This window comes from Caretta caretta, chromosome 9, assembly GCF_965140235.1.
Source record: "Caretta caretta isolate rCarCar2 chromosome 9, rCarCar1.hap1, whole genome shotgun sequence".
NCBI classification, from domain to species: domain Eukaryota; kingdom Metazoa; phylum Chordata; order Testudines; family Cheloniidae; genus Caretta; species Caretta caretta.
Genome location: NC_134214.1, coordinates 97,901,268 through 97,914,351, shown reverse-complemented (window position 1 = coordinate 97,914,351; position 13,084 = coordinate 97,901,268). Strand labels below are relative to the sequence as shown.

Below are 13,084 nucleotides of genomic sequence, written 5' to 3'. Positions count from 1 at the left end.
ACTGAAGGCAAATGCCATGGAGACAACCCAGCATGCTCTTCCTGTTTCTAAAGCCATGGAAGCTACTCTACTCCCACTCTGTGCTGTTGGGGCTCTGCTGTTTCAGACAGGAGTGCTGAGTTGAGATGGGAAGAAGCTGCAGAGCAAGGTATGCAAAGGGCGGGGCTGTCTCCTTCTATCCCTATTCCTGCCACTATTTCTGGTACAGCACTGGGCACGCTGACACTGCTTAACAAACAACTGCAGTTTCTGGAAGGCATCAGGGGACAAACTGCATTATGCTGTTATTCAATGAGCCACTGAAGATTTGCTTACCGGCGGACTTGATTTCTTTGACGTAGTTACTGGGGAACCAGCCTGTTTTTCCATTCAATGTACCTTCCCACCAGCCCCCTTCTTCAACTCTGGTGACATAAATAATGTCTCCTTTATTCACCGAGAGCTCATCTTCATTGGTCTGCTTAAAATTGAACCTGGCCTTTACCACCAACTGATAACCGCCATTTTCGACCATCTCCTAAGGAAACAAACATTAAAGAGTATTAGAAACCAATTCAGGGGGTAACCAGAATTATACTAAGGTCATGAGGATACTATTGTTTGCATTTTTATAACAGCAATAATATCACCCCCTTATATAAAACCTTCCATCAGAGGATCTTAATGTCTCTTACAAGCAATAATTAACCTTCACAATAGCAGGAGACGCAGATAAGTATTAGTATACTCATTTTGCAGACAGATATGCAGAAGCTCGGAGAAGCCATTTGATTTGCTTAAGATCATATAGCAATCTAGTTGCAGGGCTGGGAATAGAACTTAAACTCTGATTCCCAGTCCTCTGCTCTTGTCACTAGAATGTGCTCCCTTTTCTATGATAGATCAATGGTTGTCACTATTATGCTTGATATTAGATTTTAAATCAAGAGTACCACAGGTTTCGACTGCCTCCGTAACACTCTTGAAGTCTGAGATGCTGTTCCGTGTAAATTAGTCTGGGAGCTGCTGGCAGCCGAGCTATGAGATGATAAATGTGAACATGGCCTTTCTGATGGCTGATCTGTTGAAGGAAAAACAAACTGAAATGTAATCTGTGTTTTACAAAATTGTCTCTATTTCCTCACAATTAAGAGAACAAATAAATGCACAGAACTATACAGTCCCCAAATATTTAGGGGCTCAGAGCAGACAGCTGAATGCTGCAGTGCTTATTTTGATTGGACCAATGCCATTAACCATGTAAATAAATAGTTTAAAATGTGTTACATTTTAGCATGATAAGAGATTATGAGATGTCACCCTCTAATGACTGACAGAAAACATAAATCCCTACAGACAGCTAACGGAGAGTCTTCCTCCGTTCCAACAGACAGAGCTTGCAGTTTTGGAATTAAGTTCTTGGTCTCTATTCTCAATGCCACCTGCATGAGATGTGGGAGATAAGTGGGTGGCTGGTACTTATGGCTATATTTCATGACCAATAAGTTTACTTGTTTCTACTCTAGCCACTTAAAATATTTGTCAAGTGATAAAAACCTGTTGGTCATTATAGACCTGAGCTACATTTAAACCAGCAGCATAAGTACTAGAAACCGCTTATACCACTATCAATCCCATGAACTATCCAGTCCCCTGCACAACAGAATTTTCACTTGTATGCTTCCAAGTAGAGAAATCATGTTTCAAGAAATTATCGCTCTCATTAACCCTCTACTACTGTTTCACATTTCCATGTTATCGGAAAAATAATCAGATCATGTGAGTTTCATATGCTGTCATTTGCAAATGAAGCAAAGGCAGATGTTATTTCAAGAAGCTGTAAAGTATAGGGGATTTAAAGGCTTTCTGTAGGTACTCTTATTCCATTTAAATATAACATCAGAATGGCCATACTGGGTCAGACCAAAGGTCCATCTAGCCCAGTATCCTGTCTTCCAACAATGGCCAATTGCCAGGTGCCCCAGAGGGAATGAACAGAACGGGTAATCATCAAGTGATCCATTCCCTGTTGCTCATTCCCAGCTTCTGGCAAACAGAGGCTAGGGACACTATCCCTGCCCATCCTGGGTAATATCCATTGATGGACCTATCCTCCATGAATTTATCTAGTTCTTTTTTGAACCCGGTTATAGTCTTGACCTTCACAACATCCTCTGACAAAGAGTTCCACAGGTTGACTGTTCGGTGTGTGAAGAAATACTTCCTTTTGGTTGTTCTAAACCTGCTGCCTATTAATTTCATTTGATGACCTCTAGTTCTTGTGTTATGAGAAGGGGTAAATAGCACTTCCTTATTTACTTTCTCCATACCAGTCATGATTTTATAGACCTCTATCATATCCCCCCCTTAGTCGTTTCTTTTCCAAGCTGAAAAGTCCCAGTCTTATTAATCTCTCCTCATACGGAAGCCGTTCCATACCCCTACTCATTTGCGTTTTCTAATTCCAATATATCTTTTTTGAGATGGGGCAACCACGTCTGCAGGCAGTATTCAAGATGTGGGCATACCATGGATTTATAGAGAGGCAATATGATATTTTCTATCTTATTATCTATCCCTTTCTTAATGATTCCCAACATTCTGTTCACTTTTTTCACTGCCGCAGCACACTGAGTGGATGTTTTCAGAGAACTATCCACAATGACTCCAAGATTGCTTTCTTGAGTGGTAACAGCTAATTTAGACCCCAACATTTTATATGTATAGTTGGGATTATGTTTTCCAATGTGCATTACTTTGCATTTATCAACATTGAATGTCATCTGCTATTTTGTTGTCCAGCCACCCATTTCATTGCCCAGTCACCCAGTTTTGTAGCTCTTCGCAACGTGCCTGGGTCGTAACTATCTTGAGTAGTTTTGTATCATCTGCAAATATTGCCACCTCACTGTTTACCTCTTTTTCCAGATCATTTAAGGCTTTGGCTACACTGGCAACTGAATGACAAAACTTTTGTCTCTCAGGGGTGTGTTTTTTTTAACACCTCTGAACAACAAAAGCTTCGCCGACGAAAAGCGCAGGTGTGAACAGCGCTTTGTCGGTAGGAACGCTTTCCTGCCAAAAAAGCTACCAATGCTCTTGGGGGGTGGAAGTTTTTTGTTGGTGGGAGAGCTCTCTCATGCCGACACACCGCGGCTACACTGCGTACTTTTTAGTAGCGGCACAGCCATGTCACTAAGAGCTGCATAGTGTAGACAAAGCCTAAGTGTGTTGCTTTATTGCAACAGGGGAAGATGAACTGCAAATATCAAGCACATTCAGGAAAGGTTGTTGCAAAAGACATTGTTGAAATTAGAAAATAAAGGGCCCAGTCCTGTCCTGCAAGGCATCGGTTGCCCTTCACTCTCATTGTCATTGTGATTCCGAAAGGAACTTCAATTGGAGCTAAAGGAGCTCATCATCTTGGAGGATTGGGAGAACGATTACTCTTAGTCAGGTCTTTTTTCCCCCCAGAGATTTTCTGTAATATAATCATACTACTCTTTCTAGACCTGATCCAATAAATGACCATTGAATGGGACTCAATGGCTGTCTTCAGTGGGCACTGGCTCAAGCTCATAGTTAGACTGTAAGGTCTCTGGGGCAGAGACAGTCATTCTGTGCTGTGTTTGTACAGCACCTTGCACAATGGGGTGCTGGTCTGTGACTGGGGCTCTAGACATTATCACAATACAAATAATAAAATAAATAATGTTTGTGGCAATGGTTAGCACAATTTATGGTCCACTTATCTGTGGCAATGTTCATGAGTAATTCTACCACCTCTTCTTGACTGAATTCTTTTCCTCACCCCCATGTAATAGGATTGCCTGATGCACACAAAGTGAAATCTAATTCTTAGCTCCTTGAATTGAAATGTTGGTAGCAATAACTAACAGGATGAAAACCCACTTTGCAAAGACAGGGTGTTTTTCTCTAAAATGTACTGACATTTGATCACTTGTTTCAGCTGTTTTCAGTGTTCAGAGGGTCGGCAAACTGGCAGGACTGGCATGTGGCCAATTTTAGATGTTTTCCCTCATGATTTGTTTTGAAAAGACAGAGTACATAAACCACAAGTCTCCATTCCTCAACCTATCCAAGCCATGAACAACAGTATCAAGAAAATTATTTGGTTACTGTAGATTTTAAAGTTTTACCTCCTTGTATTACTAGTTCTGTACGTATGTAAATATCCAGGGACAAATGTAAAACTGACTCTGACAAATTGGCAGCAAAACCTATAATTTATGTTACATCAAACTGACATCCTACTTTACGCCAGCTCCAAAATGGAATGCTGCTGTGGGTAGCTCGCCATATGTTGTCAAAATATGGTTAAACTAGCTGAGTTTTCCATTCAGAGCCCGATTATACTATTTTAGGCGTATCATCACAGCCTGATAGATCATATTATTATAGCCTGATTTTTTCCCCTAAAATGAAAGCCTAACACTTGATATGCAATGCAGAGAGGTCCTGCATTCTACCTTTACACACTATTATGGAAAATCAGAGTTACCTTCCACAACTGCATCCATGAAGTCACCATGCATGTGGGCTTCACAAATATACACTGGTCTGGGTGTGCAATTGCATTGAGGGCTAGCACAAAGTCCTCTGCATGAGGAAATGGAGTGGGTGGGGAAGCATGAGCTCAGAGAAGCCACTAAGGGGAATCTCTGTTATCCACATGACAGCCAGGCAGCATTAGGGCAAGCTTCCCTGCACTGTCCCGTTAACATGACTCAGCCCTGAACTGGAGGGACCCTAGGGTGAGGAGGCGTTTCATCCCCTTAGTTCTGGGCCTCTCTGGTGAGACCACACGCCTGGGAGCCAATCTGTGCCATCTGTGGCGGTGGTTTCCGGGACAAGGTCTCCTGTTTCCTGGGAACTGGGCCAAGCCACCAAATGGTTTGACATTTTAGAACTATAGCTTTTTACCTCTCTCCTCTTTCCAAAGGTTTTCTCCCTCTGAATGATTAATTATGTCACAGGTACCAAGCTATGCTAACTTTTAACAGAAAAAGCATGTGTTCAAACTGATGTTTATCATGAAACTTCCCATGATCCCAGTTTCACTGGCCCCTTTGGCAAAGTAACAACAGTGATTATTACACAGCAGAGCATTTCAGATGTTCTATATGTAAATAGTTTGTAAGACAGATAATATCCTTCAGACAGAAAGGTGCTATATCAATGTAAAACTATTGTTATCAGCCCCTAAACACTATAAAGATTGGTGATCTGAAAATACCTGAGACATATGCAGCAAACAGACAAGAGATTATAATAGTCTTGAACAATCTCCCAAATGTATTAGGCAGAAACCTTCTTTCCTAAAACATCTAGTTTGCTGGCAAATAGTCCTCCTGTTATTTATCTTTTCATAATAAATAAATAAATAATAATATCTAATGCAACAATCCAGAGTATAGCATATAGGCACTAGCTCTATAATTACATTACTTGTTATTAAGTTTGCTGGCACTACAGAACTTTTTCCAATTTACATTATGTTTGCTAACATTTCTGCTACCATATCAGACTTTCTTCCTTTCCAATTCTGAGATGTATGACATATGCTGAGGCCATATGGGAACTATTTTGCTTGATGTATGTTGTGTACATCCAAAGGCACTAAAGAATTAATGGATACGAGAGATGGTTTCAACTGAAAATAGGATCTTTGTGTCTTAAATATTTAGTTGTTGCTGCAGGTCATCCCTTAGCTGAAATAAGTCTTCATTTGTGATGTCATAATAATTTCAAAAGCCAACCAGTCAATACCAGAGAGGGTGCTGAGTTCAGGTGGGGAAAAGCACCAGAGCAGATGAAAACTGAAATCAAAAGATCCTGTTTTCATGCAAATTTGCCTTGCGTACCTTCCAACTGACCTGCATTTTGTACTAGCATCCCATTGGCCCACAAGGATCTTCTGAATTGGCCCCCAAAGGGCTTCTCATTTAATGAGCCCACTAAGGGCCTTTTACGAAGATGCACTGAGGATGAATTGCTGTTCATGGGCTTCTCAGGCAGCTGACTAACCAGCAGAAGCAGTGGATCAGCTGGACACCTGGAGGTAAGAACTTGCATTTTTCTGTCTAAGAGGAGCAGCATTCAGAAAAGGGAGAGCTCTTTTAAAGGGGCATTGTCAGGTAAACTCAGGCCCCAAAATTAGGTTTTGTATAAATGTGGTTTTATAAAACCTCAGCTCAGCAAAAATGTTTCTCATTGGAATTAAAATGCTATAGAAAGTTTCTTCTTTGTATGTTCCCCTGCAGCGTTGCACTAATGCAAGAGGACTCGACAGCACAACTAACTAGGCAAGAGTGGGCATATTGTCCCTTCCCACCCTGAGAGAAATGCAAAAAGTAAACAAAGGGCCTGAAGGGTGACAATTAAATTGGATTTTTAAATTCTTTCTGTGTGAATAAGCTAATATGCAATTTTCAAAATAATAAAGAAACATGAGAGGCTTTAAAGTATGCCATTTGTAACCTTACAGACTCCACTGGGCACAGAGGTCTGCTTGTGCAGATCCAGTTGCAAGATTGGGACCATAACTACCTTCCCGCCTCCAACCTCTTTTCAGATCTGTGAAATGCAGATCTCTCACCAAACCTACCCATTAAGGCATCCTGCTCCTCCCTCCCCCACACTCCCCACAATAGACTGTAATTCTTTCCTACAGACAGTACAGGGTGCAGGGAGTTCTACCTAATAAAGTAAGACTGTTTCCACGCTCATGGTATTTAGTGGTTTGCTTTTGAATCTTCTCACTTTATATCTGATTTGACAGAAAATAAGAACGAGGAAAATTTTAGAGAACAGCTAAATATTGAGAAGGGACAACCCAGATTTGCTTTGCCTGAATGACCTGCTCCTGCACTGACCAGAGCCGACAGTACTGTAAGTAGCACAGTGCACATAGCGGGCATCTGATGCCTGATCAGGGAGACGCACTTCACAGACCTAAACAAGGAAAAGCAAAGGTCATCGACACACTGGACTGAGCGTCTAAACACACAGAATTGCCAGACATTCAACAAATGTCCAATGCGGATGGTCTACTTTTTTCTTCAAACTTTAAAATGTACCATTTAAAATTCGATGTTTGCATTTGTTGGGGCTAGAGTCTCATTTATATTAAGGCCGATTTATGCTGACGCACTTGAAGGTCCATTTATACAGCCAGAACCATGTAAAGGGCCATAGTATAAAGAAGATTCTAACCTCCAAAATGCATATCTCAGGTAGCACATTTCAGTCCTAAATCACTAGAAATGCAAATGTTAATCCCACTGTACCACATGCTCCAGGTGGGCAGTCCTGTCTGCCAAACCTTTGAAAATAATTAGAAATCATGAGTTACTAAAAATAGTAGACCGTACTTAGAGGTAGTATTTTAAAAAAAAGATAAAAGTTTTCATACCTTCAGTAGCTTTGTTTACAGCTGCTAAGGTATTCAGCACCTTGGAGAAATTTCCTCCGGCATACAGATCGCGTGCATCAAAGAGCTGTAAAAAAGGAACTATGTCAGTTTAACACAAAACATCTTATAATCCCAGTTTTACTGGCCCACTCTGGTAAGCAACGACAGTGATTATTAAATGGTCAAAACCCCCTAAGCATCTTTGCAGCATTTCAAATATAGGAAGAGGTTTTGGAGTTGATTTGTTCAACTTCCTTTTAGCTTAGTGAAGTTAAACTGGCAACAGATGCTGAAAGAAGGTGCATGTACCCATTCAGAGCAGGATGCTATGGACATAAAAGGAAGACGTTGGCAAATGAGGGTCAGATCTTGCTCCCCTTGAAATCATTCAGAGTTTTGTCACTTGCTTGGAGGGAAGGAATGATTTCACTGCCATTTTAGTAATCTAAGCTAATGGGCCTGAGAGTGTAAATACTTTAACAGCGATGGTGCCAAACACAGGATGTTCTGCACTTACAACATAGCACGCGGTACATATTTACAGTTATCCCAGGCAGCAGGCACTCACTATCCAGTGTATAAGACATTCCATTCAAAAAGATTCATTGCTTCAATTAGCAGGTGGCAAAAATATATATCAATGGGAAGGGTTTTATTTTCATGTCAGTGATCTGTTGGGGTCAGTGGATCTTCTGGACCTGGCCTATTAGACCATCATCACCCTGGAGATAAAATTCTACATTGTAAGTGGCATTCACGGTTACACCAATCCAGTATAATAGAGGAGATGCTTTTTGGGTTTTCAAAGCACTCTAGCCACAGTCTCGCTCTTTGATATGGAAGAAATTCACCTTAGTGCGGAGGGTCTGTGCAAATCCTTCCAAACCTTGAGTGGGGTTGAAGAGGTACAAGAAGCTTTGTGGACACCACCTGCTCATTAAGAGGTATACTTTGTACTGGGGCTAGAGCTATAGTTCTGCAAAGCCAATGAGCACGGAAGGCCTTAGCCACTGTCCAGCCAGACACTATCCATTGACAGATTCTCCCAGTGCACTAAAAAGTACTTCGTGAAAAACAAGCACAAGATCATTCATTACCTTAAAAAATTCACAGAAAGAGGGGTTACTCTTTGATGTGGCCCTTTTTCATTTCCTACATATAGTTCCTCAGGCACATTTACCAAATTCCTAATAAAGTTAGAAGTAAAATGTGCCTTTGCCCTCCCCTGAATCCAAGCTTCCATACGCTCTCTCTCTCTAAGCGTATGTGCCACACACATCACGGAGCATCTGAGCAGCAGGCACTACACAGTAGGTGAGGAAGACAACATGCAGTTCTCGGTTTTAAAAATCTATATAACCACTTGGATCTAGGAGAATATCATCTGCAAGAAGAGGTATTAAAACCACCTCTGATAAAACTCTAATAAGCAGAAGCCTCCCCATTTAGAGTTGTATGAAAGAGTGTGTTAAACTTAGTAGCTTCCTTTTCAAATGACACTACTCCAAACTACCCAGACTTATCCCTTTGATACTTCTATAACTCTGTAAGATTGAAGGAAGTTTCCACATATATTGGGGATACTCTAAGCAGATCTTCTAATGCATGTGCTGAATCTGTTCTTGGGTTTGTTTCTGTAAGACTCCCACAGGAGTGGGCCATACACTACCCACTGGTGTCTGCAGTAGGTGCTACTTGAGCAAGGGTTTCAGCTTTAAATAGCAACATTAGTTTCTCCCTCAAAAGGGAGGCTAAAAGAGCTCATGAGTATAGTGACTCCATTGGCAGTGACTAGTGGATGTGATGTTAGCATGGCTTCATTCTGAACGTAAACACTGGGATTGCAACGTTTGCTTATGTTTTCTCTGCTGTGTCATTTTCTGGGTCATGTCCTTTTCTTCCACTTCAGCAGTCAAGGAAAACAGACTTGGAATGGTGGCATCAGTATATTATTTAAAGGAGTGAATGAGAAAAATACTTCAAGAAAGCCGTATTCTCTCCAGACCCAGAATGAATGGGAGCGCTCATCTTCATTAGACTTTTACACCTCGAGGTAACTGGCATTCAATTAACCTGAGATACAAAAGTCTAATGTAGACATACCCTCTGTGTGTGTGCACGCACATGTGCAAAAGGTGATGGAAGATGATGGAAGGAAAGCAAACAACTTTTAGGTTTATCTACATGGGGGAAATTGATCAGAATAGCTTTCTGAAATAACAGTGTTCACGTAGGGAGTTATTCTAAAATAACTACTGCACTTTAAATTCACTCCATACCTTATTCTAGAATAATGTAGACAAGCCCTTACTTGTAAGATATAAACTCTACTCCTTCTGTTTCTCTAGTCCCTAATTTTGTTCTCTTAATTAAACATGAGTTGCAAATCCAAAAGGAGAAGTGTGTGTGGCTCTTTCCACCGATACTTTATGATAGTAAAAGACAAGAGGCCAGCTCCTCAGCTGGTGTAAATCAGTGTAGCTTCACTGAAGTCAACGAACCCACACCAATTTACCCAAACTGAGTCATGGTGTTTTTCCTACATTAGAAATAACAGATCCTGGCTTCCTCCAATGGAAACATGTGGCCGCACTGGTGACATCATATTAGGATAAAATCAGCTGCAGCTTTCCCAGTCCTCAACTGTAAGAGGGAGAGAGGAAGTGGATAGAGGTGGGAGCTTGGAGGGAGATTAGAAGAGCAGCAATCCTTTCCTGTGAATCCAGGTGCTAAAGGAGCAATCAAAGAAGACAAGGCTGCTGCAGAGAAGCTAAACGAATTATTTGCATCATTCTTCACTGCAGAGGATGTGAGGGAAGATTCCCACATGAGCCATTCTTCTTAGGTGACAAATCTGAGGAACTGTCTCAGATTGAGGTGTCAATGGAAGAGGTTTTGGAACAAACAAATAAATTAAACAGTAATAAGTCACCAAGATGGTATCACGCAAGAATTCTGAAGGAACTCAAATATGAAATTGTAGAACTACTAACTGTGGTATGAAACCTATCACTTAAATCAGCCTCTGTATCAGATGACTGGCAGAGAGATAATGAAATGCTGACTTTTTAAAAAGGCTCTGGGGCAATCCCGACAATTGCAGGCCAATAAGCCTAACTTCAGTACAGTACCTGGTAAATTGGTTGAAACGATAGTAGAGAACAGAACTATGAGACATATAGATGAATGATATGTTGGGGAAGAGACAACACAGCTTTTGTAAAGGGAACTCATGCCTCACCAATTTCTAAGGAGGTCAACAAACATATGGGCAAGGGTCATTCAGTGGATATAGTGTACTTGAATTTTGAGAAAGCCTCACCAGAGGCTCTTAAGCAAAGTAGATAGTCATGGGATAAAAAGGAAGGTCCTTTAATGGATCAGTAACTGGTTAAAAGACAGAAAACAAAGGTGGGAATAAAAGGCCAGTTTTCAGAATGGAGAGAGGTAAATAGCAGAGTCCCCCGAGGATCTACACTGGGACTGTGCTGTTCAACATATTCATAAATGATCTGGGAAAAGGGGTGAACAGTGAGGTGATAAAATTTGCAGATGATACAAAATTACTCAAAATAGTTTAATCCAAAGCAGATGTGAAGAGTTACAAAGGGATCTCACAAAACTATGTGACTGGGTAACAAAATGGTAGATGAAATTCAGATGATAAATGCAAAGCAATACACATTGGAAAACCTAATTCCAACTATGTAATCAAAATGATGTGGTCTAAATTAGCTGTTACCATTCAAGAAAGAGATCTTGGAGTCATTGTGGATAGTTCTCTGAAAACATCCACACAATGTGCAGCAGCAGTCAAAAAACCTAACAGAACGCTAGGCACCATTAGGAAAGGGATCAGTAATAAGACAGTAAATATAATGCCACTATATAAAACCATTGTATGCCCACACCTTGAATACTGTGTGCAGGTCTGGTCGCTCCAGCTAAAAAAAGATATATTAGAATTGGAAAGGATATACAGAAAAGGGGAACAAAAATAATTAAGGGATGAAACAGCTTTCATATGAGGAGAGATTAAAAAGACTAGGACTGTTCACCTGAGAGAAGAGATGATGAAGGGGGGTTATGATAGAGTCTACAAAATCATGAACGGTGTGGAGACAGTGAATAAGGAAGTGTTATTTACCTCTTCACATAACCCAAGAGCCGGGGGTCACCCACTGAAATTTATAGGCACCAGGTTTAAAACAAACAGAAGAAAGTACTTCGTCACACAACACACAGCCAACCTGTGGAACATGTTGCCAAGGGATGTTGTGAAGGCCAATATATAAATGCATTCAAAAAAGAATAAGATAAATTAATGGAGGATACGCTCATCAATGGCAATTAGCCAAGATGGTCAGGGACACAATCCCATGCTCTGGGTGTCCCTAAACATCTGACTGCCAGAAGCTGGGACTGGATGACAGGGGATGGATCCCTTGATAAATTGCCTTGTTCTGTTCATTCCCTCTGAAGCATCTGGCCTTGGGCACTGTCAGAAGACAGGATACTGAGCTAGATGGACCATTGTCTGACCCAGCATAGCCATTTTTAATTTCTTAAGGTCTGCAGAAGGGAGAGACATTCCACTCATTTTATATAAAAGCTGTAGGCGCTCAGCATCTCTCAAAATCAGGCCCTAACATATTTAGCAAGTCACTAACTGGGAATAAAACCCAGGGATGTGTGAGAAAGTTTTGGAATATCTGGTTTTATACAAACCCAGTATGTGAATGAGGTTCACCAAGGGTTAAGAACCTTTTAACAATGAATTAGGTCTTCGGATGAAAGGCAGATTTGCATGGTTCTAACATGAAACCAACAAAACTCAGACCATTAGCACAAACCCAAAACTCAAAGTGAAACCGACAACAAGGATATAGACCCAAGTGACCAAAACAGAACAAAGGTTTGTGAACAAAGCCAGCTGTAGTCCCACTTGCTGCTGTAACTATTAGGCAGTCAGTCCTTTTTGGCAATTAGGAGCCCAATCCTCCTTTCACTGAAGTCCATGAGAGTTTTGTCATGGATTTCAATGAAAGCAGGAACAGGTCCAAACTATTATATCTATCTGTATATTATACCAAATTATATCTGTGAAAACCAGCAAAACTGAGATATGCCAGAACTGGGGGGAATGTTTTAATCAGCACTATCCAGTCCTTGCTCTAATGAAGAGAATTTCCTCAAGGAAGATTCTGCACAGCACAAAATAGCTGGTCCCACAGTCTTAGCAGCACTACTTTGGTCACACCTCCACCTTTCCTAACACCCTAGGTACTGGCCAGTCTTTCTTGTACGCTGTACCGTTTTTAGGCATGGCACCTTCTCCACATAAAGAGCAAATCACTTTTCAGATTCGACCACCATAAATGTCACTTATGCAACTTGTGCCGGTCCAGAGACATTTGGGACCCTGGTATCTCGGGCCCCACCCCCTCCTATTTCACCCATTACAGATGGCGGGGGGCATGGGGGAAGGGCTGAGCTCAGGGCCCCGGTACAATTGTTTCCGCTCCCCACCAGCCTCGGTTGCATCCTCTCTCCAAACATAAATAGCGCCGAACATTAAAATATTCAGACGGCGGCTTCAGTCACTGCGGAGCACGGGCTGCCCTAGCTCTGCATGCACTAAGCACACCGGGGGGGGGCCGGACACAAAGA

General features: G+C 41.3%; 1 protein-coding gene across 8 annotated transcripts in view; it reads right to left on the bottom strand.

Moving 5' to 3' along the window:
- Window positions 1–13,084, bottom strand: part of ARHGEF6 (Rac/Cdc42 guanine nucleotide exchange factor 6) — a 60,833-nt gene that overhangs the window by 39,832 nt on the left and 7,917 nt on the right. For all 8 annotated transcript variants that reach the window (XM_048864798.2, XM_048864802.2, XM_048864800.2 and 5 more), the window contains 3 exons: window positions 7,415–7,499; window positions 933–1,060; window positions 316–517 (listed from right to left, as the gene is read on the bottom strand). In XM_048864798.2, the coding sequence (XP_048720755.1) occupies window positions 316–517; window positions 933–1,060; window positions 7,415–7,499 (415 nt within the window). The remainder of the gene's footprint in view (window positions 1–315; window positions 518–932; window positions 1,061–7,414; window positions 7,500–13,084) is intronic.